General features: G+C 49.1%; 1 protein-coding gene across 2 annotated transcripts in view; it reads left to right on the top strand.

Annotated features, from left to right (window-relative positions):
- Positions 1-27429, top strand: part of RANBP10 (RAN binding protein 10) — a 199280-nt gene that overhangs the window by 117471 nt on the left and 54380 nt on the right. For both annotated transcript variants that reach the window (XM_090063419.1, XM_090063418.1), the window contains exon 4: positions 12756-12923. In XM_090063419.1, coding sequence (XP_089919545.1) covers positions 12756-12923 — 168 coding nt within the window. The remainder of the gene's footprint in view (positions 1-12755; positions 12924-27429) is intronic.

Below are 27429 nucleotides of genomic sequence, written 5' to 3'. Positions count from 1 at the left end.
ACAAAAAGACTGATAGTGGGGATTGATGGTTCAAGCCCTAATAAATGAAGCGCATGACAAATAACATAAAATACAGTGCAAATATAATTTAATTTTATAGTCGAACACTAGAAAGTTACAAAATACTAGAATTAATTTCCTATACAACTCATTTTTTTTTCTTTTTGGGTCTTTGAATTGGGACACAACTTTTTGGCCTTTAGTTGCATAGTCGCAATGTTTCTTCCCCTAGGATCCTTATCTCATTCAGTACACGAGGTGGATGATGCATAAAGGGACAAGTTTCTAATATTTTAAAAGTGCTTGTCTGTCTGTCTGTCCGTAATGCTTTATTTGTACTCTGATTGGTTGTCTTGATAGCCAGTCACAATGCTTACTGAAACAACCAATCAGAATACTCTGCACAGACAGAAATGCCTCCACGACAGCAGGGACTGAAGGGCTGGACAACATCCTTGGAGGCAGAGGGGGATGGCACTGCCATGACAGCAGGGACTGAGGGGCTGTGGGGGGGAGGCCAGTGCTGCTGGCCTGCCCCCCTGCCCTTCCTCCCCACTTCTGGCCCCTCAGTCCCTGCTGTCATGGCGGTGCCATCCCCCAGCAGGGCCAGGGCAGAAGGGCAAGGCCAGCAGCACTGGCCTCTCCCCTCTCCCCAGCCCTGCTCCTTGGAGGAAGAGGCAGACGGAGGGGGTGGGAAATGGGCCCGGACCTGATATGGCAGGGGGGAACAGGGTCAGATGAGAAGTGGGGGTTGGGGCCAGTTATGGGGCTCTGTCCCCACCCCTTCCCTCCCACCCCCCAGGATGGCAGGGTCTAAAGAGCTGGAGGGGTGGGCGAGGCCAGTGCTGCTCTCCCCCTGCTCCGGCCATGACAGCGGGGACTGAAGGGCCAGAGTGGGTTGGCAAGGCCAGTGGTTCTGGCCTTGCCCCACCCTCCCCCTCCCCAGCCCCTCAGTCCCTGCTCTCATGGGGATGGCCTGGGATGGCAGAGCACCGCCATAACGGAGGGGACAGGGTGGGGAGGCAAGGCCGGCAGTGCTGGCATCTTCCCTGCCCCAGCCCTGTTCCCTGGAGGTGGCAGAGCGTGGGGTGTTGGCGGTGCAGCACTGACTGTGCCCCTCACCCGCTCTGGCATATGGGGCTGAATGTCGGGGGTGGGGCACATAGGGCCAGAGGTAGAGCAGTGGCAGCTCAGGGCGTTGGGCGGTGGCGCTCTGTCCCCACCCCCCATCATTCTTGACGGACAGTTGGCTAGTTAGTTATAATGCCAACCATAAATCTAGCGTTTTCTGACTTCCGAGTGTTTTTCTTTATATCTATATAACTTTTAACTGAGTTTTTTGTGCATGTATACACACGCTGCCTGTTCTGTACTCTGATGTTTATCCTTTTTAACTCAGAAAACATGGGAGATGTCAGAGCGAGTCATCCCTGTTTACCAGCGTGCTCCTTGGGGTTACTAGGAACAACAGCCATAAACTGACGGAGAGCAGATTGAGATTAGACATTAGGAAAAATTTCTTTACGGTGAGGGTTGCCAAAATCTGGAATGGGCTTCCAAGGGAGGTGGTGCTCTCCCCTACCTTGGAGGTCTTTAAGAGGAGACTAGACAAGCACCTAGCTGGGGTCATGTGACCCCAGCGCTCTTTCCTGCCCAGGGCAGGAGGTTGGACTCAGTCTATGGAGGTCTATCCTAACCCTACAAATCTATGAAATCCCCAGGTGCTCTCCCTAGTGTGTCATCCTGGTTTTGGTATGAATACTACCACATGGAAAAATTTTGTGTTCTGACTTCATCAGTTCTAACTTATTGGCATTTCTCATCTGGCCTTTGTCTTAAAAACATCATCTTGATTCAAGATTTGTCTCTCATTTTGTTGCCTCTGTTGTATCAAAAAAAAAAAAAAAAGTATTCTATATGTGAACATGACAAGGTTGTGACTTCCTAACTTAGTGAAACACACTCACTCTTTAAAAAACAAAGCAAAACAAAACAGGAAAATCCAGTGGAAAACAAAACATGTTAAATGCTCTCTACGGAAAGTTCACAATACTGTGGGTATGACTCAGTGACATGATATCTGAGTCCCACCTACTGGGTGTGTCTACACATGCATTAGATACAGGAGCAGTAAATGCACCTAGGCAGATCTCTACATGCGTAGGAAAGCGGGAGCAGATTTGCTACAAATGGCAAGAAGCTGCCCTTGCTTTCTGGGGCCTTGCAGTGGGACCCTGCTGCCACCATGCTCCCCCTGGTGCTAGCTCAGGGGCTGGCAGGAAACACCAGGCCAGGAGACAGCTGTCTCCTGGCCAGGGCTGGGACATTGTTCCCTGCCCCGGGGAGGCTGCCTGCTGCTGGAGCAGGGCAGGGGACTTGGAAAGAGGTGCAGGGGAGGGGCAGATCCCAGTGCTGAGCTCCCAGCTGGGTTGGAACCCGGCCAACCAGGGACTCACTGTTAGCTGCCACACAAGCGGATTGGAACAGGGAGCTGGAACCTGCCCCGCCTCTGCACCTCTTTCCAAGGCCTGCACCTCAATCACCTGGTCAGGGTATGGTGCTGGTACCTGGTCCTGACTGGGACAGTTCCCAGCCTCTGCTCCACAATTGCAGGGCCGGGGCTGGAGAGCCTATTCCCTGCGCAGGTCCATAAGCGCAGAGCTAGGTGGGTAACAGGCTGGGGAATCTTGTGCCCCACTCAGCTGCGGGGGTGCAAAGCTGAGTGGGGAACAGGCTCCCCAGCCTCCGCCAGCAGAGAACTCCCAGTGCCAGCTCTGCAGTCATGGGGCGCTGCTGGGAGATCCTTGTTGCCCAGCACCAGCCGTGCAACTGTGGAGCTGGTGCTGGGACATAGGATCTCCCAGAACTGGCCCGGCGACCACAGAGCCAGTGTTGGGAAACAAGGATCTCCCAGCCCCCCAGTTGCGATGATGAAACGGGCTGGGAAATAAGGGTCTCCCAGCCCCTGCTCACAATCTCAGAGTCGGGGGATTGGAGCTCTCTGCTGCTGGGGCAGGGACATAGTCCCCCACCTGAGCACCAGTGGTGGATCCCACCCTAGCAGCAGGAAGCTTCCAGGGACAGGGAGCAATTTCTCACCCCCTGGTGGCAAACTGACTGGGAGCAGATTTGCACCTGGTCAGGCATCTACACAAGCACTACTGTGCAGTTAGTAATTGCAAGCAAGTTTAGTACTTGTATTTGCAGGTAGCAAGTTTACTTGTGGTTAGCAAGGTTTACTGTGCAGTAAGCATGTACATGTATAGATGCATGTGCTTACTGTGCAGTAAGCTGTGCTACTTTGTAGTAAAGCATCTTGTGTAGATGCACCCACTGAGTAGTTGTCTGCTCCCACACACTTGTGCCTGCTTTAGACATTGGCATATTTTTTCTACCTCAACTGTTTTTTCAGCATTCTACCTGTTATGAAAGTTTGACCTGGAATTACCATAAACTGCTCTCTTAATGCTGAGCAAACTAGACAGGAGTAGGCAGCTTTTTAAAAAAAATGCTATATTATTCTGGGTTTGATTTTTGTCCTGTTGTCTACAGCTGGTTAGCTGTGTTAGTCTGAACTTAGGAAGGCTTCTGATAAAGTAGGTTTTGCCTGCAAAGATTATACCTCTCTGAATCAGTTAGTGTCTAAGGTGCCACCCTGCCCAACCTTTTGCCTGTCCTGTTGTCTTTGACTTTTTCTGGAACTTGCTGCATTTTGATAACCCAGCCTCCTTCCAGATGGACCTGGGGTACAAGCCTGGATCTTTCATTTTAAATGCTAGGAGAGAAGGGATGGTAATGAGCTCATTTTCAGCCTCTTCTTTCTAGTTTGGGCTTCCCTTGCAAACTCTGTTCTTGGGTTTGGTTATGTGGGTTAAGTAATGGAAAGATTCCACAGCTTCTCTGAATCACTTTCCAATTTTTCTTTTTGTGGTTCCTGTTTTTCCTTGTAAATTAGATCAATCCAGATTTCCATAGAGACTGACAGGCAGATCAGTGACTTATGATCTGCCTTACCCTTCTGTTATGTTTGGTAATATTTATATCTCTGTGTGGTTCTTTGCTTTGTTGTGTTTGGGTCAGTGTTGCCATTCTGCCCAATTCAACATGCTGATAGTGGGAGTTGGCAGCAAATGTGAAGACATTCTTCTTGAGTGTTGTACCCTCTGTGATTTGTGAAGCATTCTGACTGAAGCATTCAGGCATTTATTTCTAGCTAGTGAATTGCCCATCAAAAATAACGAGGTGGGGTGGGGACGGAGGAGAAGCTTGCTAGCCTTAACCCCAATGCACCCTCTGCACCATCTCCCAGGAGCAAGGGGTGGGGGAGAGAAGTGTGCCCCACCATCCCCTCCATTTCCCTCTTCTAGCACCCTGCGCAGCTGCCGCCACCAAGAAGTGTGGGGGGGGGGGCCTTGCCCCCCACACCCCACTCTGCTCCTGCTGTCATGGCAGCACTGTGGCACACTGCTACCACCTCCTGTCCATAACTGTTTTGGAGCACTCTAATCAGTTGTTTTAGTAACCAATTTGAGTGTTTCAAGAGTATTACAGACAGACAGATGGACTAAGCCCTTTATTATATTAGAATTTATTATATTAGAATATTTTAACCTGGTGAGGGTTTTGGAGCAGATGTTTACCAGCTCTAATAATTCTAGCAAGTCTACCCATAACAATGGGCCGGGTCCTCCATAATCATGCTTGTAGGTTTATTACACTCATCCATTTTCTGCAAGCTCTTCAATAACAAAGAATAAATTAGACGTAACTTTGAAAGAACCAAAAGCTGCTTATTGGTTGAGGTGAGCATTAATCCTTTCTTTGTACAACTAAATGGCAAGTTTTATGGGCAGCATTGCATGTTGCCTGCAATAGGAGGGTCCTCGGCTCAGTGTCCCAGGTAGTCAGTTTCAGTCGTATATTTCTATGACTTCTGACAGAATCATTAAGGAAGCAAGTCTCTCAGTAATTCTCAGCCATCCAGCCTGCTGCCTATTTCCTTCCTAGCCCTTTACCCTGCCCACCTCCAATCCCTTGTCCAGCCCCACAGCCTACTTCACTCATGGTCATCTTGCCAGATATGTTAGAGAGACATTTTAGCTAGCTCTGTATGTGCTAACACTGGAACAGATGTAGCAGAGTCATCTGGATGCAACACTGGACCTGGGCTTATCAGCTGTTCTTGTCAGCAGCATTAATTAGCTTGCTTGGAACACCAAATTAAATAGAGGTGCACCAAAACATCAGTCTGATATCATCTCGGTACCAATATAAAGAAAACTGGCTGTATCTGATATTGGCCTGATGAGGCCGATAATTTGACCAATAAATGCCCATGCTGTTCACAGCTGCAGTACAGCACTCAAGCAGCAAGGAGCAGAGCCAGCAGCATGGAGAGCTGCCTCCAGCGGGTAAGTCCAGTGTGGTAGAAGGGGAGGGGGGAGGGAAAAGGTGTGCGGGGGGCAGATCAACGCTCCCCGCATCAAGGGAGGGGGCAGAGGTAGGCACTGCCAGTGGTGGGGAGGGGTCCAGAGCTGTGGCTCGTGGGGGGAAGGTGGAGGTAGCTCCCGCTGCTGCTTGCACTCTGGGAGGGCAAGTGAGGTCAGGGGAGCGGAGCAGGTTGCAGCCGGGGCTGCGTGGGACTCTTCTTGGCAAGCGCTGGGCTCACAGGGGGTGCCAGTGGCATTGGGAGGATGCTGCTTACACCCCAAAATTCACCGCCACTTTGCTCCCAGCACCGCTGCTGCCAGCCACCCAGCGCAGCCCCGGCTCTTCCAAGCACATGGGTGGGTGCAGGGCATTGAGCTGGGGCTGCAACTGGCAGTGGTGGCGCTGGGAGTGGAGCAGCAGCAAAATTTGGAGTGGATGCAGCCCCTCCCAGTGCTGCTGGTCCCTTCTCCAAGCCCAGCCTCCACTGAGAAGAGCCCCATGCAGTCCTGGCTGCAGCCTGCCCCCACTCTGTGCAGATCCAGCACCCCCCCCCAATCCCATGCCCTCCCAGGGTGCAAGCAGCAGCAGGAGCTGTCTTCCCCTCCCCCGCCCCCAACCTGCAGCTCCGCATCCCCCACTCCACCTGGACAGCGCCTGCCCCCTTTCTCACCGTGGGGGGTGTTGACATGCCCCTTCCCTCCCCCTTCTCCTTCCACCACACAGGACTTACCAGCTGGAGGCAGATGAATCGGAAATCAGATTGGTATCAGCCAATATGCCTCATTAAATATTGGCTATCCGTATCTGCCCCAAAAATCTCTATCTGTGCACCCCTAAAATTAAGGGGTTTCTGCCACTTTCTTTTCAGCAGGTAGCATGTGTAGAGCAGCCTTCATGGATGCTTGTTTTTAGAAGTGTTTCAGTTTTTTAGTTCATTGCTCTCCCAGGTTGGCAGGCATCACCTTAGGAATTCTCTTGGCCACATGGATTCCATGTGGCTGGTACTGGCCATGATACCTGTGGCAGGGTTGAGTGTAAAAGTTTGGTGGCAGATTGGAGGGACTCTGCAGTAGATTCTATTTGTGTAAACTTTGTTCAGTGCACCCATGGCAGGTCTCAGCAGTCTCACATTTTACAGTCTCACAGTTATTTTTCAGAGGGAACTCTGTTACAAGGTTTATCAACAAGTTTGCTTGGAAGGATGAAATGAGGGTGGGAAACTGAAAGCTAGCAGGCCTGTGTTACTAAGTAGGGAATTCAGGGATTGATGAAAGAAAATGTTCATCTTGTGTAGACTTTTCTTTGTTGCAGTGTCCTTCGCACCTTAAAACTTAAACTTTGCTCTGAAGCATAGATAACCTTTGACCCAGGCAAGTTCTAGAGCTGATGAAGGACCTAACCTTCCTGTTGGCATTATTAGTGTGTTGTGTTGCAATGAGAGAGGCAATTCAGGGCTTAGGAGCTCCTTCAATGTTGTCAGTTACCCTAAGAATCTAATTTCAGGGAGCTGGAAGGTTTGTCTTTGCTGAATCAAAAGGTGGGCATGGGGACAAGGAGCCAGACCTTATGCAGCTGTCAGTACTGTGGGACTGCAGAATAGTCCCAGATCCAGTCAGGAGTGAGTGTGCAAATCACCATTTCACAGAAACAAAATAGTCAAGTCATCTTATCATTATTTGTGTGCATGTGCAAACTATGGCAGTGCCCTACTCCTGATTCCATGGTTGCAGCCTGCCCACAGCAATATGTCTTCCACTCCCTTGGGGCAGGAAGTTTTAGTCTCACCATTCCTCTTTTGCACCCTTTTCCCAGGAACCTTGCTCCAATCTTGACTTCCTTTTGCCCCCCTCAATTCACTCTTGTGAAGGCTAGTAGGGGGTAGAAGTGGCTTCTGCTTCAAAGTGTTTGGCACAGGTCACTGTGAAATGTCTGGGTGAGATCCAGCCCTGTCTCTGTAGGATGAGGCAGTTTATTTTTTTGGCTTGGGCTTTTCAACACATGGTCTGCTCGTGATGGTTGTGGTTTGGATTGTGTAATTCTCATGGAGCAAAATTAGCCCCAACCTTCTCCTCCTCCCAGCACCTCCCCTACCATATCCTGAGCAGCTGAGAGCTGCTCTCAGGGCTTTGCCCTTTTAAAGGGATTCAGGCTTCTCATAGGACCAAGTCTAGAGTTGGCAGTACAGTCCTGCCTCAGTGATGTTGTGCTGCCCCACAGAAGGGAGCTCCATTTCAAGTGCACTTGTTTCTCTCTCCCACTGCAGAGGCTGGGAGTATGCAAGACAGGGAGAAAATAGCTCAAACCTGATGGACTCACCATGCTTGAGCAGAGAAGTCCCCCTTGAAATTGGTTCTTAGGAGGACTACAGCAGAGAAGGAGAAAGGGAGGAAGTGTCTGAGAGCAGAGCACTATTAGGGACAAAAGGCTTCTGAACAGGGATTCCAGTGTGTAAAAGAAAGTAGCCCCCATGTTGAGTCTGGCTTCCAGAGCAGCTGGGATGATTTACAGCCCTTTGAAGTGTTGTTGTCATTATGAGATGGGGATTTTGCCTGAGTTGCAGGTTATTGGAACTGGGAAAAATTAGACCTGTTTATCATGCTTTGCTACCCAGCTTAGTTGGTCTCAAGAGCAAAACATCAAGCCCTCTTGAGCACGCAGAAAGCTTGGGCTTCTACTAGGTTGGGGTGAAGGTTAGATGGTGTTGCTGGATCACCGTGGTGCCTTGAATGTGAGGTTTTCTGGTTCTGTCTGTTTTGCTCTGTATGTTATAAAAATGCAGCCCTGAAAAAAGTGGGCCATTGTTGCTGAAAATCACTTCAGCTTTTCACTGGTGGCTTAGTCTTTTCTGTTTAGCAACTCGGTGGTTACGTTTTGCATTTTTAGATGGGGTGAGCCAGTTTGGAAACTGTTCATGGCTTAGTTTGTCATTAATTGTTTTAGTTGTTTTAATCTTCTAATCAGAATCATTTAAGTCGTCATAGTGGGCATGATGTGTGTACCTACTTTTTTTCTCTGCCGCAAGTGTAGGTGTAATTAGCACCATGGGTAGCAAGGTGGGGAGCAGGAATGCCAAGCACTTCTTGCATGGTGGTTGCTGCAGCTGCTGCAATGGTGTGGGCCATTCTGGTACTCCCTCTAAATCAAGGCTGTGGGGCTGGTGCCATGTGCAAAACCCTTGTTAGGGGGTACTGGTCACAGGTTTCAAAATTCCTGCTTATCCTTTTCTTGCCAGCCTTTTCCTGATGTCTTCTGCATTACAAGCAGGCTGAGGAAATGAAGCTACTTGGACGGCACTAAATGAATGAATCCCGAGCTCTGGTTTCCTGTGCTGCCAGCATTTTTGTGTCCTGATGTAAGGTTTAGTGTCTGCTTTCTGCTCTGAAGGCAGACAACGTGTTTGCAGGGCCCCTCCTAACAGTGGTTTTTTCTTCGTTCTTTTAGAAAATGCCATGGCAGCATTGCACTTAAACAAACCTTTTCCTTCTCTTAGACAGGTCTGGGATGAGTTTCCTGGGGGAGATGCCTCTTACCTTTATTCACAGACAGGCACAAGATGCCTGGGGTGCTGCGGAAACTGCTGTGGAGGGCTCCAAGTCCATCTGACAATGTATGCAGTACTGCATTTTACTGACAAGCCACCTAAACTGGGGTTTTGGTGAAGATGTAAAAATAACCCCACAAAACTCAGAGTATTCGGTAAAAATATTAAAACTTGAAATATTTTAGAGAAGCACTGAAGTGTTTTAGTTCTGAAGTGCCTTCATGGTGCCTCATGTACTAATCCTGTCAGTTGACTGGAGATTATGCTTAGGGGCAACCAGCATGGGTTCATTAGCGGCAGGTCCTGTCAGACCAACCTGGTGGCCTTCTACGACCAGATTGCCAAATCCTTAGGCATAGGGGTAGCAGTGGACATAGTCTTCCTGGACTTTCGGAAGGCCTTCGACACTGTCTCTCACCCCGTTCTTGTTAAGAAACTGGGGGACTGTGGTGTTGACACCTTCACAGTCAAATGGGTCGCGAACTGGCTGGAGGGCTGCACCCAGAGTGGTGGTGGATGGGTCATTTTTGACCTGGAGGGATGTGGGCAGTGGGGTTCCGCAGGGCTCGGTCCTCGGGCCCGCACTGTTCAACATCTTCATCGGGGACTTGGACAAGGGGGTAAAAAGCATCCTGTTCAAATTTGCTGATGACACTAAGATGTGGGGGGATGTGGGCATGCTAGAAGGGAGGAATAGGCTGCAATCAAACCTAGACAGGATACAGGGGTGGGCGGATGAGAACAGGATGGGATTCGACACTGACAAGTGCAAGGTGATGCACCTGGGGAGGAACAACCGGCACCATACCTACAGGCTGGGGAACTCCCTTCTCGTCAGTACAGAGGCAGAAAAGGATCTTGGAGTCATCGTTGATGCCAAGATGAATATGGGCTGACAGTGTGGGGAGGCAGTCAGGAAGGCCAACCACACCTTGTCATGCATCCACAGATGCATCTCAAGCACGTCCCCCTCTATGTGACACTGGTCAGGCCGCAGTTGGAGTACTGCGTCCAGTTCTGGGTGCTGCAGTTCAGGAGGGATGTGGACAACATGAAGAGGGTCCAGAGGAGGCCACTTGCATGATCGGGAGCAGCAGGGCAAGCCCTACGAGGAGGTGCTATGGGACCTAAACCTATTTAGCCTCCACAAGAGAAGGCTGAGGGAGATCTAGTGGCCTGCTGCAAACTAGTCAGAGGGGACCAGCAGGCATTGGAGGAGTCCCTGTTCCCCCACAAGCTGACAGAGGGTAGATTCAGACTAGACATCAGGAGACACTACTTCACGATCAGGGCAGCTAGGATCTGGAACCAGCTTCCAAGAGAAGTGGTGCAGGCTCCTACCCTGGGAGTCCTTAAGAGGAGGCTAGATGAACACCTTGCTGGAGTCGTTTGACCCCAGTGCTCTTTCCTGCCATGACAGGGGTCAGACTAGATGATCTGCTCAGGTCCCTTCCGACCCTACTAACTGTGAAACTATGACTAAAAAAAAGTCTATGAAGTGCCTCAGTTTTCCCTCAGCGGGTGGGGGAGGGAGAGGTGTGCATCACGGGGGATGAAGTTTGGTAGGGAGGGTTAGGACTGTGAGGCACTTCATTTACATCACCACTGCCACAACTCTTGGTATCCCCAGACTGAAGAATTTAATTTTTCAAGTGATTGTCTTTTTCCATGGATGCAGGAGACTCGGGGTACAGGGGTAGGCTCCCTACTACATCTGATGGAGTTCAGGTTACTGAGTGCAGGGTTCTTGGGTATTTGGACAACAGGAATTTAAAAACAAGGGCAGGTCTGTAGTGTTGTCAGTGATCGCCTGACTAGCAGCTGAGACAGAGTCATATTCTTCTCCACTTGGAAAGAAGGACCTGTTATTGAGGTATATGTATGCGGAGGTGATAAGTAGGGAGAATCACTGCCTGCTTGAATCTTTCATGTGTTAGCTAGCCTCCTAAGTAAAGGGGATAGACCATAGTTGGAGGTACAGGATTGACACCGACTCTTTCTGTGATTGATGTTCTCTTAACTCTGGCCCCCTCTGCAAATGCAGGTAAAGGCACAATGGGATCTAATGGGTGATTCACACATTGGCACCTCCTGCCATGTCACATGTGCATGGCAGGAGGTGTGATAGTGGGATCACATGTTAAATCCCATCCTGCTGATTCCAGACTACCCCTGCATCTGCAAGAAGCAAGACCCTGCAGCTGGGAGCCCAGTGTATCAGTCAAAGACTGATAGCAACCAACTATAAAGCTAGTACATATTTTTGTCATCTAACTTTATAGCTGGTTGGAGCTTTTTATTGTGTAATAGCTATTCTGCATGTGTAGCTGGTCTCCAGTTAATTGCCTTGCATTATTACCTGTTCCATATGGAGGGGCCTCAGAGGTATGGGTGAAAGCAGGGATGCGGGAGGGACGCATTGCAACAATCAATCTAATCCTAGCCACTGCTCCCAGACCCTGAGATTCATTTTCTATTAAATCATAAGCAGCAAAATTAGCTATGTTGATGTTATAATTGAGCTTTGTGATATAGGTGTGCATGGATATGTTGATTGGCTATCGGATCAGCACCGATAAAAGGAGAAATGACGTTATCAGCTATTGGCATTTTTTGGTCGTTGTAGCTGATAATTACGGCTGTGTGGTTGGAGCACCCTGGCAAGTGTAGTCCAGTCCCTGTGCTTCACTGCTGGCCTGAGCCTGCAGCAAACTACAGGTCCTGGCAAGCAGCAGGAGGGGGAAGGGACACTAATAACAAAGGGACCCTTACCGGCTCCTGCCACTGCTGCTTCCATAGCAACACTATGCGCTCAGCAGCAACCCAAGTGCCAGGGCTGCTGCGGAGACCCTGGGTTGTGCGCAGGTGGGGTAACATGCTGTCTGCATGAGGGTCTGCCCCACCTGCCCAGGACAGCAGCACGGACTGCTCGGGGTCATGGGTAGGAGCCATGGATGAGAAGGCAATGTGCACGGGAATAAGGCAGTCACCACCTTGCTCACTGAGGGCAGGCAGAGAGCAGGCAAGAAGAATGTATGCGAGTGAGTTGTACATAATGCCTTGCATTATTACTAAATATTGGTGACTGGATAGGTATTGGTCAAGAAAATCTTTATTGATGCACCGCTATTATGAAGTATCAGAATGAACACCTGTTAAGATGGCAAAAATGTTTTCAGACCTTGGAGCTATCCCACCCTTTGGGTTGCCTATAAACTGGAAGGTATTTTTGCCTTAGGAGCATGAGATTTCTTTAACTTAGAAGTACTAGAAGCTTACATTTAGGGATGCAGAAATGCCTCTGGCCCACCCCGGTGTTCCCATGTACTACACTGAGTCATCAGTGGAGCTGGTTGAGAATTGTTCAGTGAAGCATACCAATGTGTTTGAAACCAACAGCATTCACAGGAAAGTGCCATATTCAACAAGTTCCTCATTTTAAAAAATGTTGGAAAAGGGTTCTCACTTTTCCAACAAAGAATTCCACTTTTGATTGACAACTTGTTTTGAAATTTAAACTAATTGATTATTTTTTCTATAAATAAAAAAAATCTAAATTAAATGTTTTCAATGACCAAAACAAAATAAGATATTTAAATTTTATGTTAAAAATTTTAGAATTAGACTTTTCATCCCAATTGGGCACTAGAAATTATTTCACAGTCTTGGAATTTTTCTACCCAGCTCTAGGCTGGGAGAATTGTTTCCATCCCAGCTCTAGGCACTATATACAGCCCCTTCTAGACCTCCCTCTTTACTGACTTGTTCTTCTTTCATTCTGCAGGCTGGGATAAACACTCATACGGGTACCATGGTGATGATGGGCACTCCTTCTGTTCTTCGGGGACAGGCCAGCCCTATGGTCCTACGTTCACTACTGGAGACGTGATTGGCTGCTGTGTCAACCTCATCAACAACACCTGTTTCTACACAAAGAATGGCCACAGCTTAGGTAGGCAGAGGGGGCATCTCCCAGAGAAAGAATGAGCCACCCATTTCTGCTGTTCCTTCTGACAGTAGCTGTGCAACTGTTTATCCTCTGAGTTCATGCATTACAATTCTATTCTGCAGTTGGGAGCAAAACTTTAAAAACAAGTGAGAACACAGTGACAACCAGGAGCTGTAAGGTTCGCTAAAGCCATGAGCAGTTCCAGTACAAATAACAGTTTCTGTAACTGCAAATGCCATACTTATTTAACCAAATTATAAATGTATGCCTGGGTCCCTAAGCTGCTGTCCCTCCCCTGTGCTTCTGCACAGCCAAAGTTAGCGGGGGTGAGTAGTGTAATTAGTGGCTAGGTGGCACTGCCCTGGGTGGAAGGGCAGTATAATTACAGAAGTTTTGGCTTGTGTATTACCTAACAAACTACAAAACCACTATATGGCTTTTTAAAAGGACTTGTTTGAGTCTCACTCTGGTGAGCCAAAAACTGAAGCTCTCTGCATTAGCCCAATATTATGTTTCATTTTAACGCTGGCTTATATTTTGGTTCATTCCTTAATCATCTCAAGCAAGGACGTTCTAGCTTTACCCAACTCACTGTTGGTTTGGGAGCTTATGGGAGCTTGAGAGCTGTACCTGATTTGTATAAAATGGGGTTTTTGTAGGCACCTTCAATATATTTCTTATAGAGGCAACAGACCCAGTGTGGAATGCTCACTCATTCTGCTGGAATTCACTGTAACTTGATTGGTTAGAATAAAGTGTTTAGCTTATTTTGATTAATTTCTCAAACTTTCTCAGTCATAATGTTTTTGATTTGGCTAGGCACAAACACTCCCTGTTTCCTTTTTTCCTTTGCTTCTCTTTGCTATGTTGATCCTAGTTTGCTTAATTTAAGCTGAAGAGAGTAGTACAAAAATGCCCCCCCCCAGGCTGTATAAGGACACAATACTGAGGGAAGAGAGTGTTTCTTAGCAAATAAATTTTGTAAAAAGTCCTGTTTTCTGGCAGCTTGTAACCAATTTTAACTTCAGCTAATGATCTTTATGTATTGTCCTCATCAGGTCTGAAGAGCTATCTCAGCTTTCCCCACACTCCCTGTTCAGAACTGGGAAGTGAATCTCACGTCATCAGCAGCTTCCCCCTCTATCCTTTTGTGCTTCATCGTTATTTTTCTCCTTTCCTTAAATTACTGGGGTCCCATTTTTGTATTTTTCCAGTTCAGCAACATCAAGAACATCCCACCAGCACATCTTTTTGATGTTGCTTGTAACAGCTGAATTCAGAATTGGGTTATAGCACACGCCAGTTAGCTTCAGAGTAATGAATCAAGGAAAGCAAGGAAGCTACAGAAGCCCTTGCTGAGGGGGCTGTCAGTATAAGCTACAGGTAGTGCACTGCAGCAGGGGAAGGCATCTGCATTCACTTGATGCACCTGTAGCAGTGGTGCTGCTTTTTTCCATAATGAAAAAGTAATTGCTAAAAAGAGTCTGAGTCTGTTTAATGTTAAACGTCTGTGGTAGTTCCCATACTTAATTTCCTTGCATCTGTACCATGATTTGGCCATGTTGCTTTTCACTATCTGATTAGATGTGACAAAACAAGGGGAAATAAATCAGCAAAATGTTGTGCATCTACAGATGTATCACAAGCAGGTCCAGGGAGGCGATCCTTACCCTCAGGCCACAGTTGGAGTACTGCATCCAGTTCTGGGTGCTGCACTTCAAGAGGGATGTGGCTAGCATTGAGAGGGTCCAGAGGAGGGCCACTCACATGGTCAAGAGGCAGCGCGGCAGGGCTTATGAAGAGAGGCTAAAGGGCCTGAACCTATTCAGCCTCCACAAGAGAAGGGTGAGAGGGGATCTGGTGGCTATTTACAAACTCACCAGGGGGGACCAACGGGAATTGGGGGAGGCTCTAGGGTTACTAGGAATAATGGCCAGAAATTGTTACAGAGCAGGTTCAGGCTGGACATCAGGAGACATTACTTTACAGTTAGGGCTGCCAGGCTCTGAAATGGCCTCCCAAGTGAAGTGGTACGCTCTCCTACTTTGGGGGTCTTCAAGAGGAGGCCAGACAGATATTTGGCTGGGGTGATATGACCCTGACACCCATTCCTGCCCCGGGCAGGGGATCAGACTTGGTGATCTGTTTAGGTCCCTTCTGACCCTAAGCACTATGATGCTATGAAATTACACCAGACTCAGTCATTAGAATCTCCTGGCTCTATCTCATATTTTGCCTAGAGTTCTTTTATGCTCAAGATTCATTCAGTCATATTTACAGTGGCGGTGTACTTTTTTTGTTGCCATTTTGTTTTAGTGATAGTTTTCTTCCGTGGAAAGCTTGCGGGAGTGTGGGCTGCTTGTGAGTACCTCTCAGGTAAAAGTTGAAAAATGAAGCGAGTAGAATTCTCTTCATAAAGGAGTTCTGTAGATTAGTTCATCAGCATTTACTGCATGCTGTCTCTTAGGAGACACTAGGTTAGGGAGATCTAGGGTATCTTACTGCTGGCAGGAGAGATGTGGTATGTAGGACAGAAGTGTGTGTGGGAAAGGATGAGACATGACTAATTTCCTGAGAATCTTATTCATGTGTTTAGATCTTTCTCAGCCTGGGGTGGCAGAGTGACTGTGCTTCTAGAGCTGGGGGAAAGAAACCCTTAAAAAGGCAGATGCTTTGTATGCTTTGTCTAGATAAGGATTTAGAGAAGTACTATATTCAGAAAAGCAGAGCATTATAGCACTTCAATCACGACGTTTGATCTCCTGCCATCAGCTGCCCCCTCTTCTTGCACTAAAGGTGGCAGAACACTTCACCCTGCTCTGTGAAAGTGCAACTACAGTCTGATCCGGAAGGTGGTGGCTAATGGCAAGTGGTGTCTACTACTTCTTAAAGGAAAGCAGCATGGGGCCAAATGGAGAAGTTTCCATCATTTGAGCTGGGGAAAACTTTTCTTGGCCCAAGTGATCACAAACCCTTGAGCAACCTGTCAGCCATGCCAGAGCTCTTCACTGGAGATAGGCAGAGTGATTGCAACAGGAAGGTGCAGAACATGCAATTCTGCCGTGCAGCGGATACCAGAGGACAACAGGAGCATTAGTTTACTTTCAACCCAGGGACCCCTGCAACCCTGGGCATGCATCTGAATGAAAAACTTAAACATTGCACCTTTCATCTTAATGATAGACTGAGAATCCAGTGTGGGCACGTCCAGATGAGTGCATACGTGCATCTTGCAGCCCTTTGAGAGACTGCAAGAGGCATATGCGGGAACAAAAAAATGTTCCCCCTGCTGCAGATTTGCAGTGTGGGGGCAAAATTAGATCCCTGGATATCCAGGGGTCAAAAAATACCCCAGGGGAAAATAGCAGAAAGCAGCCGGAGGGTTGGGTCCTCCACAGAGACTCTCTGGTAGCCAGCCATACTATCTCTATGGTTGGCCCTCACCCCAGTGCTGAAGCACATTGCCTGCCCATGCAGGACAGGCAGCATGCCAACTGTAGGGAGTTGGACCCGGGCTATGTGCTGGTAAGTGGGGGGGAACATGGGGAGATCCCTAGTGGCCCCATCCCCTGCCCAGCCCCAGCCTGCCCCTGCCCCCCTGCCCCAGATCACTGTTGTACCCAGCCCCAGCCCCTGCCTGCCCCCCAAGCCCCTCCAATGGCTGCCTCGCCCAGCCTCATCCCCTGCTTGACCCCCTGATGGCTGCCCTGCCTGGCCCCAGCATCCTGGCAATTTAAAAAAAAAAAAAAAGCAAGCCCCACAGTCACTGGCAGTAGCAGCTGCCATGGGGGGTCACTAGGGCTTCGTGGCGAGCTCCCCACCCAGCAGGGGGCAGCAGGGACCGGCCCCAGCCACCAGGTACCCGCACGGCCACTGCCCCGTCGCACACATGCGACCCAGGTCAGCAGGGCACTGTGTGGCTCCATATCCTGTCGGGCAGTTGGGGCTGCTTGGACTGAGCGGTGATGGCCACAGTGGCCCCAGGTGATGGCCACAGTGGCCCCAGCTGCCTGATGGCATATGGAGCTGCATGATGCCCTGCTGACCCAGGTCTCACCCACACAATGGGGCAGTGCCAGTGCAGGTGCCAGGCAGCCGAGGCTGGTCCCCACTGCCCCATGCTATGCAGGGGGGCTCTGCCAGGAGGCCTCAGTGAATCTGACGGCAGGTGCTACTGCAAGTAAATGTGGGGCTTTTTTATTGCTGGGATGCTGGGGCCAGATGGGGAGGTGACTGGAGGGGCGGGGGGCAGGCAGGACCTGGGGCTGGCAGGGGTTGCCGCATGGTCCCCTCCCCATTCCTTCAGTCCCTCTCCCCATTTACCAGCCAGGAGGCCTCAGTGACCCCCACAGCTGCTGCTACTGCCAGTGACTGCAGAGGGTCTGGGGGTGCAAGCAGGGAATGGGGCTGGGTGGAGCAGCCAATGGTGGTGTCAGGGAGTGGGACCAGGCAGGGCAACAATCTGGGGGGCTGGGCAAACAAGTGGGGGTGGGGCATGTGCACCCTTCGTGGGGGTGGTAGCCCCTGTGGGGGCCATGTGGCCCTTGTTGAGGGGGGCAGTCTGTGAGCTGTGCTGGGGGGCTGCACTCTGTGGGGGGCAGGGGACCCACCCCTCCTGAGCAGCGCCCCCCAGTTCCCCTCTCCATGATCCATCCACATCCCCCCCACTGCTCTTCCCACCCCCTTCTGCAAACCCCATGTCCTCTCAGCCCACACCCTGCATGGTCAGCTGCTAGACAGGATAAGACCTCCTGGCAGAAGCTGTGGCTGCAGGGGCAGCTGTCCCCACATACTGGTTAGTGAAGGGGTCAAGGGGAGCTCCATGGTAAGAAAACCAAAGGCAAATAGCAAAACATCTAAGTATTTAGAATTCATTTTATGATGATGATAAAGATACTAGGCTTCCAACTTGCTTTAACACTGTAGATGTACCAGTAAAACATTGCCCAACTGATCACTGTTGCGTGCTCTCGCTTTCTCTCGCTCTGTGTGTGTGTGTGTGTGTGTGGTGGTCTTTTGTTTTAATTGTGGAGGAATGTGGATTTGGGGGTATTTTACAAAGTGACTTGGGATTTTTTTTATCAGGGATTTTTCAGTTTTCAGATCGGGAACACCAGAATTCCTGCTAGGTAGGCAAGTGGCAGGACCCAGGCAGAGGAGCCTGCTCGGAGCTAGCACTTTGGACCCAGCTGGAGGTGGCTGACCTCCTGGCCAGTTGGGGCCAGGAGGACATGCTTTGACAATTTAAAGCAGGCCACCACACTGAGAACATGGGCGATAGCAGTCCAAATGGCTGGGCAGGGGCACACATGGCAGTAGTGCCACAAAAAGGCCAACTGAAGCCACAGCTCACTGGCACCTGTACCAGAGGGGCAGATGCCTCTACTGGCTGTACAGTCCCATCCAACTCTGGCAGGTGTGCAGCAGGTTACAGCCAGGCAGAAGCCCCCATTGCCAGACTGGTGCAGGTAACTTTCAGGGCTACTTTAGCAGTCCAGCTGGCACAAGGAGTAGTGTCCCCAGGTACCAATTGGCCAGGCCCCAGAAGCTCCTGAGAGCAAGTAATCCTGAGCTACTTACCAGGGCAGCTTTCTGAACTGATGAGGCCATATCAAGGCAGGTTTTTACACAGCTTGGGCCAGCACAGGTGCTGGACCCAGGCTCTAGCTCCCCCTGATTGCAGATCTGGGAGGAGCCAGGCAGTGTTATTTTGTTTGAACTGGCACAACTTGTACCACACCAAAGTGCATGTCTGGGCACATCTGCTGAGGCAAAAAACCTTGGGTCAAATTTGCACTGCTTCTATTTGAGCTGCTGCAAGCACATGTGCCTGCATGTGTGGATGCACCCCATGTGTGTGTTGTGAAAGGCAGAGATTGATCCAAACAGAAGTAGCGTGTCTTGGTGTTCCCTATCACAAAATTTATTGAGCTGTGGAACCCCTAGATCCCTGCTCAAATGCATGACAACACTGCACACCTCCCATGTGGACTCACAGATGTTTTTGGGAATATTTAGACACTTTGCATTTCTACCTTGCATTCCTTGTTGCCTACTGGGGCAGACAGCAGTCTGAAAGCCTGGGTACTGCACCTGATTTGGATGCTTCTTGCAGCTATTGCTCATTTTTCCTCATATCCTGGTCCTGAAATGCAAATGCTCTCATTGTTTGCTTTCTTGGAAATGTTTTCACTTGTTTCAAATGTTTTCACTTCCCTGGTCTCCCTTAGGCTACAAACAAACATTGTTTCCAGATACAAACAGGCATAGTTTCTTTGGTGGGATGAGCTGTCCTGGCAGTTTATCTAGATTGGCTGAGATAGATGTCACCTGGAGCCGTTGTTGCATAAGGTTGGGCCTCTGCTACTCCTTGGGTTTCAGAGGCCTGATTCTGTAGGACAATGGCCCAACTAGGGGCACTCCAGAGAGCTCCATGCATTTCCTGCTCCATGCTTGCAGATGCACACCCCAGGAATTCCCCTGCAGAGGGTCCCCAAGGGATCCTATGGGGTTCACTTCATGTTGCAGATTCTGCAACATGATGCACATTGCCCAGGGAATTCCTGTATCTGCAAGCATGGAGTGGGGAATACATGGATTTCCTGGGTTAGTTGCTGAGTTGGGGCCTGTCACTTAGGGCTGTTGCCCTGAAGAAACAGGCCCTTAAAGCCTCAAGAGCACCTGCCCAGATTGACTGAAGAGCACAGTCAACCCTAGGTTGCCTCTGCTCTTGTGCCATAAACTAACAGATGTCTGCTTCAAATAGGTGGCACAAACTATTACTAGGAATCGTAGCATTGCCATTTGTGGGCACTTGGGGCATGACAAGGCCCAGGAATGTCTGATTGCTTGGGTTTTTTATAGCGGCTCAAGGGCAACACCTGCTTGCAGCCATATTCTCTCTAGCTTTTCATCCTGCCCCTTCTATCAGCAATAATCCATAAGAGCTAGTGACTCAGCAGCATGTTACAGTAAGAGACTCTTGTCACATTTATGAATCTCACTAATTCTTGGCATTCCTATGAATGTTTGAAATTGGAGCAGAGAGGCCTCAAATTTACTTTGGGGGATTTTGGATGGTAGCTTTGCTTTGGCATTTCATTCAGCATTACTTGGCCCTAGGATATGACTTGCATATCTCCCTCTGGCTCTTGAAGGAGCAGCATCAGAAAGTTCTGAAGGGAGTCTTGGCCAGAAGGAAGATTGATTTTGCTATCTTGGATCCCCCAAGTGGTAGGTGTCTATCAGTGAAGATAAAGGCAGAAATAGGTGTCATCCAGGAAGAACAGAGTTTGTGGGAAAAGGGGATATGGCTACATAATATGGCCCAGTTAAAAGACCTTTGTGTGTTCAGTTTGTCATATTTGCTACAATATTCTCCAGGTGTTTAGGAAAAGCGTTTTAGCTCTTTTACTCTTTTTAAATGGAGGAGTGCTCAGGTTCCAGCTGAACAGGTCAGTGGGGTTATAAAACATTGTGTAATCCTTGAGTGGTGTAGAACAAGAAACCTAAAGTCTATACAATTTCCAGTTCAGGTACTTGGAAAGCCCAGGTTCTCTTTTTACCCATTCTTCAATGTACTTAAAAAATTATCGGGAAGTTGGTGTAGTGTGTCACTTGGTTGGCTTTCTGCTATTTGCCAGATGGAATGTGACAGGCAATTCAAGCAGACCAGGGAGATTATAATTCATAGTATATTATACAGCTAGTGAGAATTCCTCGCCACATGTGTTGGTATGTGCTACTGGTACCTTGTACACTTTCACCTGGTACTCTGAGGTATAGACGTCTTTGCTGTCAGTAAGATGGCCACCTGACCAGAGACATTTAAAGAATTCCTTGACACCTTACTTTTTTGCCATGTTTTTGGACATCTTGTGTAAACTCTGGAGTCTTGCCTAGTATGGAGGAGAACAGGCTCAGGTTATTGGGATGTGGGCAGAAAGGAAGATGTAGTAAGGCACTGAGGTTAGCTGTGTGCAGATCTTGTGCAAAAGTCTCTTCTCTCTGCTTGTCAAGTTGTGGATGAGCCTGTGTGTAGGAAAGGAACCTGAAACCAATAGTGAAAAAAATTACCAAATATGGGGGTGATGCCATGGACATTTGGGGCTAGAATGAAGAAGGAGCAAGGGATTTGGCTTAGAAATCTGTGCATTCTGTATGCGACTGTAGAAAAGGAAAAGTCCTTCATTAAAATTTAGGGATGAAATTCTGTTTATAAGATATTCAAACCTGCCCTGCTAAAGAGCAGGATAGTTGGAACTGTTCTTATCTCAGTTCCTTTCCCAAAAGGTATCTGTTCACTCACCTTTGGTGAAGGGAATTGGACACTTGTTCCCATTCTTTGAGCGATCAGACCAGCTCCAGAAAGGGCTCGTTGTGGGGCGTGAATAAATACATAGTCTGATGCTTTAATGGAGGGTTTGATTTTACTTTAACAGATAATGCAGGTATAAAAGTGCGATATTTCACTTGCACTGCAGCTGGAGCTCAAGTAACTATTCCCAACTTTTAACAGCAAGTCTGTACTTAGCTTGTGCATAACGAGCCTGCCTTCTGGGGCAATAGGCAAGTGTATGGAGGCTGCATTCGAAGTGTACGGAGGCTGCATTCGCATGCATTTGACTTTCCTAGTTATTACAGTTTGCATTGCTACTGCCTGTATATGGAGCTGATGCTGCTCTCATCTGTGTAACTAGGAACCCTTCTGCCCTGAGGTGCACTGTGGCACAGTTTTTAAAATGACTTAAGGAGTAGCTGTGCTACAGGGGAGTAGTGTTTTCATGTGCAAACCACAGTCTAGGCAGTTGTGTGCATGGAAGGATGTTCCAGGCCTGGAGGCAAAGCTCTCTTATGTCATACCTTGTATATTTTCTTGTATTAGTCCTTATGCTCTTTCAGAGGCTTCAGAGAGACATCCATTCTTGGCACCGCCGCTTCCTGATGTTTTGGGAAGTTCCTGTTGGATTATTTTCTGTCATCTGCTAGGAAGGGAGTTCTCAAGGAATCTGCTAATCCTATATGAATGTAGGAGTGGGCTCTAGAAGGCCCAGTCGTCTTTCTGTGTGTTTATTTAGCACTTGGCCATCTGCTCAGCTTGACTTGTATAAAAATATGTGTCTGAAAGTAGGTAACTTCTGTTTACCAGTTTTCCAGTCTTCATCCCTCTTGGTCATTTTCTGTAGTCATTCTGCTAGCTAATTCTCTCATTTAGATAAAGGTAGGTATTTCTGCATTGAACATCTAGTATCAGTGCTGCTTGGAAACTAATTGGTTTATCTTTTAGTGAGGTACCAAACACATGCTGGGGCACTTAAAATGTGATTAATAATGATTATAGTAGATATGATGGGGAATGAATCCTTGATCCTCCACAAGGACAGGAGAGCCAGTCCTTTCTGGCTGATTCTAAATGGACTCTGTTCTCAACATTAGCTAGAAGACAAATTGGATAAGGCAAGATGAACTGTGTGAGCCATACCACCCATTCAACATACAAAGTGCATTTAAGCAAATAAGATATTTCACTAGGGCAGGGGTGGGCAAAATGGCAGATCCAGCTGGAAGCTGGACTCCATTTCCCAGCAGCCCCTGCCTGCATTGCTGTTGCTAGTTTCCATGGAAACCCCAGGAATGCCAGGACTGTGACAGTGCCGGGCAAGGGTTTGCAAGGAGAGTGGCCCCAGCAGTACTGGCAGGGCACACAGCTGGGCATGAAGCTGCTTTAGGAACCGGGGCTGGGATCTCGCGGCACTGATGATGTGGCCTGAAGCCAAGGCCTTCCCCCCCCCCCCCCCAACAGTTTTACCAGCGAAACGTTACTCTCCAAGCTGCCGGGCTGGCTGTGTGCATGCTGCAGCTGTGTGCATGCACACAGCATTTATCGGTCACATTGTTGGCCACATCATCCAAAAATGCCAATTGCTGATAATGTCAATTTTCCTTTTATCAGTGCCAATACAATATGGATTGATGTATTGGTGTATCTCTAGTTCAGTGGTCACCAACCAGTGGATCTTAATCGATTAATGAGTTGTGGAGCCTCTGACAGTCAATCTCAGTCTAAGGGGGCTGAACGTACGCACGCTCAGCACCCCCGGACTGAGATCAACTGTCAGAAGCTCTGCAATCAGGAGGGTGGGACACACTTCTGGAGCGGCTAGGATGCAGTCCAGGAACAGTGGGACACACGTGGATGGACTGACCTGCACCCCCTGCCACCAGGGCCAGGCTGAGTGAGCCATGCTCTTTTGCCCTGTGGTGAGGGAGGGAGTGTGGCGGGGGCAGGGGTGAGTGGGGACCCAGCCAGCCCGGGGAAGGGCTGGGGTCTAGGTGGCTTGTGCAGGGGGGCACCTGCACTGCATGCACCCTGGTGGAAGGCTGGAGACCACGTGCCCTTTGCATCTGTATGTGGGCAGGGGTGGCTGCTGCTGCATGCTGGGCTTTGCGCCCTGAGCCCGGCGCACAGATCAGAGGGACACATGTCCTCCAGGCCTCTGGCGGGGTGTGCGCAGCAGTGGGAGCTGCCCCACATGCCTGGATGAACTCCCCAGGCTCTAAACCTCGCCTGGCCCAGCTGGGCCCATACTTACCCAGTGGCAAGGGACACGGGCATAGGCGGTGGAAGGGCAGGGGGCCAATGAGGCTTAGCCCCAGGCCCCCCCCCATGTGGGGCAGTAGTAGGGCTGCGGGCTTCTGGTGGCTGTAGCAGGGATGGGAAGGGGCCCATGAGCAGTGGTGAGGGGGGCAGTGGACCAGGGACTGGCGCTTCAGAGCCGGGGCAGGTGTGGGATGGAGCCACAAGCAGCTCATCCTGGGTGCAGGGAGTGGGGAGCATGCAGCCCAAGTGGGCATGGCGGGGGGTGCATGCCCCTGGATCTGCATGCAGGGCAGGGTGGACTGGCACCGGGACGGTGCTAGGCTTTCTGGCCCCGCAGCTCTTGACTGCCCCATGTGGAGATCTGGGGGCACGTGCCCCTCCTCCCTGCGCCCCCAGATGGGCTGCTTGCAACTTTGTCCCGCTCTTGCCTGGGTGTGCAGGGCTTGCTCCTGTTCCAGTCCCTTACTCACTGCCATGGGAGGGGCAGATGGAGGCCCCTGTGGTAAGGGAGGGAGCAGGAGCAGGGGCTGGGAGTTATGGGGGGCAAACAGTGCACTTGTCCCACCAGCCAGGCCCACTCCCCCCAACCTCTGCTCCTGCCTGTGCCCTGCTCCCTCCCTCACCACTGGGGCTTCAGTCTGCCCCACCCCATGGCCCTTTCCCTTTCCCCTTCCCCTACTCCTTCCCCCACAGACTTACCTGCTGGGGGGGTGCGCCCCCATATTATTTTTTCTTCCTCTGCATCGAACTGCCCCCGCTCTTCACTCTCCACAGACTGATTTGTACAGTGGGGAGGGCAAGTGGCGGCAGTGCAGGGTAGATCATGGGTTGCTTTTTAATTCAAAAAGTGATCTCCTGCTCAAAAAGGTTGGAGACCCACTGCTCTTACCTTTTTTGGAAACCAGCCACAGTGACGTGGGCAGGAGCTGCTGGGAAACGCAGTCTGCCATGGGCCCAATCCAGCCTGTGGGCCGGACCTTGCCCACCCCTGCACTAGGGGCACTTAAGGGGTTGTACTGGGGCACACTGCTTAGGAGAGATCCCATCTTGGAATTCAGATATGCCAATCTGTTTCTTGCATTACAGTGGAGGGGCTTGGTGCTAGACCTCACTGTTTGTAGTTTCAGCTTTTAAGCACTGGTGAATTTCACAGCAATTTTTCATTATTTGCCATATATTTTTGTGCCAAATTGCTCTTCATCCCAGTAAGAGATTTATGATCTTACTGATTCTTGATAGTAAGTCTTTTTGAGTTACTAAAAATGACTTAGTATAAGTCCTTAATATATAAACTTTAAGGAAAAAGTAAAATTTTGGCCTTGAAACATCTCCAACCCTTCCTTATTCTATTGCATTTTTCACATGTCTAAATGGAAAATGTACCAAGGACTGGGGAAAGGAAGCAGAACTGTCTTGACAAAGCAATATTTAAATCATTTAAAATTACTTCTGTCCTCTTCAATGAACGTTCGTTGTCTTAAAGCATGTGGCTACACTAAGATGGAAGATGTGTTCTGATTTTCTCCCCACCCCATTTCAACCTTTAGCCTTTCTTCTCCCATCTCTTGCAAATTTATGTTTAAGAGAATAATTATAACTAATCTCAGGCTCTCCCTGTAAGAATCAAACCATAGATTTATTCCTTCATCTGAGGTTGTTTGACACTTGTGAGTGAAAAAGGTTGCTAATGTATTGGGTATTGTCTTCCTACAGCATACAATTCCATAGCCTCTTTAATGTAAACCTGAGAGGGGAATAATTTACCTAAAAATAGTTTTCTAGTCCAAGAAAAAAATATACAATGAAGTGGAAAGCTGAGCACCTCCATCTTGTAACTTCATGATTGGTTTGCAGGGGGCTGCACAATCCATCTGTGATCACATCCTTCCAGAATCTACCAGGATCCTTTTTCTAGTGCATAGAAAGGTGACTCATTTTATCTCAGCAGCTTCCTTCTGTGAAAGGTTAATGAAATGCTGGGGTGTTGTAGTCATCATTTTGATTGCTGGCTAAGTGGTCCTGTCCCTTGAAGCAGCCACTGATTTAACTCTTCATTTGGCCCTGCAGCCAGCTGTCCCATAGCTAAGCATGTTATTAATCTGTGCTGGAAATGCTGCCTTTCTCAGCTTAGGACAGCACCTAGGAGGGCCCAATATTGTCTTTCAAGCACACTGTCAGTGCAATTGAAAAATGGTTGTGTGCAGAGGCTGCCTATTTGCATCATTCTTCCAGAATAGAGTCACTCTGTGTATGGTGGGGAATAGCTCATTCTGTGTCTTGTTCATGGTTTAGCAGTCTCTGCTGAGATTGCCAAAATTGGGATTCTGTGCAAGTGCTGTGTTATACTCGTTTTCAGTACTCCCTTGTTGTAGACTGGGGGTGTAATTCCATTTCCTGTTGAGAGACCTGCTCTACAGCATGTTTTGAAGCAGAACATGAGCAGAGATCTAGCTACCTCGAAAGCTGTAGTACTGCCAACCTGTTGGCTATAATTTCTGCTTGTGTGGCTGCTGAAGTGCTATTAGGAAAATTGTATCTTGCACATGTAACTGACATAGCCCTGGTGGAGCCCTGGAGTTCCAGCTGGGCTGTAGATCAGCAGGTTAATTTAATTTTGTTGTAAGGATGTGAACAAGTTTTCAGCCAGCTGGCCAAATCAAATGGGAAACCAACCAAATATGGTGGAGGAAAAAATTGCAGAAAACAGTTAGAAGGGAAAGCACGTGAGTGGGGAGACGGCAGGGAGGGGGAGAGGGAAGGAAAGAGGTAGGAGACCATACCCAGAAGGGAGAGTGGGCAGACAGCACAAGGCAAGTGATCAGATGGGGGGGATCTTCATTTAATTTTCCCCCACCATGTGTTCAGATGTGTTTTGCATATAGATCCTTAATTTTGTTAGACTGCAGTGAAGCTGTCTACTAGAAAGACACTTCATACTGTGTGGTGGTGTTAATTAACCTTGTGGCCCACTAAGCTGTTCAGCTGATTTCAGTCCAAGATTCTCTTAGTTTATTTGAATCGTGAATCTGTTTCTGCAAATAGTCCCTGCATCCTTTTTTAGATGGCTGGATAAAGTATTCTGCAAATAAATAGTTAAACCTTAACAGTAAATAGCACAGAGACTCTCTTGCTCTGTAACAGGTTAAAATGTTTCATAGTTTCATAGTTTGTAGGGTGGGAAGGGACCTGAGCAGATCATCTAGTCCGACCCCCTGCCATGGCAGGAAAGACTACTGGGGTCAAATGACCCCAGCAAGATGTTCATCCAACCTCCTCTTAAACACCCCCAGGGTAGGAGCCAGCACCACTTCTCTTGGAAGTTGGTTCCAGACCCTAGCTGCTCTGACCGTGAAGTAGCGCCTCCTGATATCTAAACTAAACCTACCCTCTGCCAGCTTGTGACTGTTATTCCTGGTCACTCCTGGCGGTGCTCGGGGAAACAGTGACTTCCCCAATGCCTGCTGATCCCCCCTGACTAGTTTATAACAGGCCACAAGATCCCCCCTCAGCCTTCTCTTTTGGAGGCTGAACAGGTTCAGGTCCCGCAGCCTGTCCTCATAGGGCCTGCCCTGTTGTCCCCTGATCATACGAGTGGCCCTCCTCTGGACCCTCTCCATGCTGTCGACATCCCTCTTTGAGTGCGGCGCCCAGAATTGGACGCAGTACTCCAGCTGCGGCCTGACCAGTGCCGCATAGAGGGGGAGGATCACCTCCTTGGACCTGCTCGAGATGCATCTGTGGATGCATGCCAAGGTGCGGTTGGCCTTCCTGACTGCCTCTCCACACTGCCGGCCCATGTTCATCTTGGAGTCAATGATGACCCCCAGATCCTTTTCTGCCTCCGTGCTGATAAGAGGGGGGTTCCCCAACCTGTAGGTATGGTGCCGGTTGTTCCTCCCCAGGTGCATC

Source organism: Crocodylus siamensis, chromosome 9, assembly GCF_052110815.1.
Source record: "Crocodylus siamensis isolate JL-2025a chromosome 9, ASM5211081v1, whole genome shotgun sequence".
Classification (NCBI taxonomy): domain Eukaryota; kingdom Metazoa; phylum Chordata; order Crocodylia; family Crocodylidae; genus Crocodylus; species Crocodylus siamensis.
This window is presented reverse-complemented; position numbering and strand designations above follow the sequence as displayed.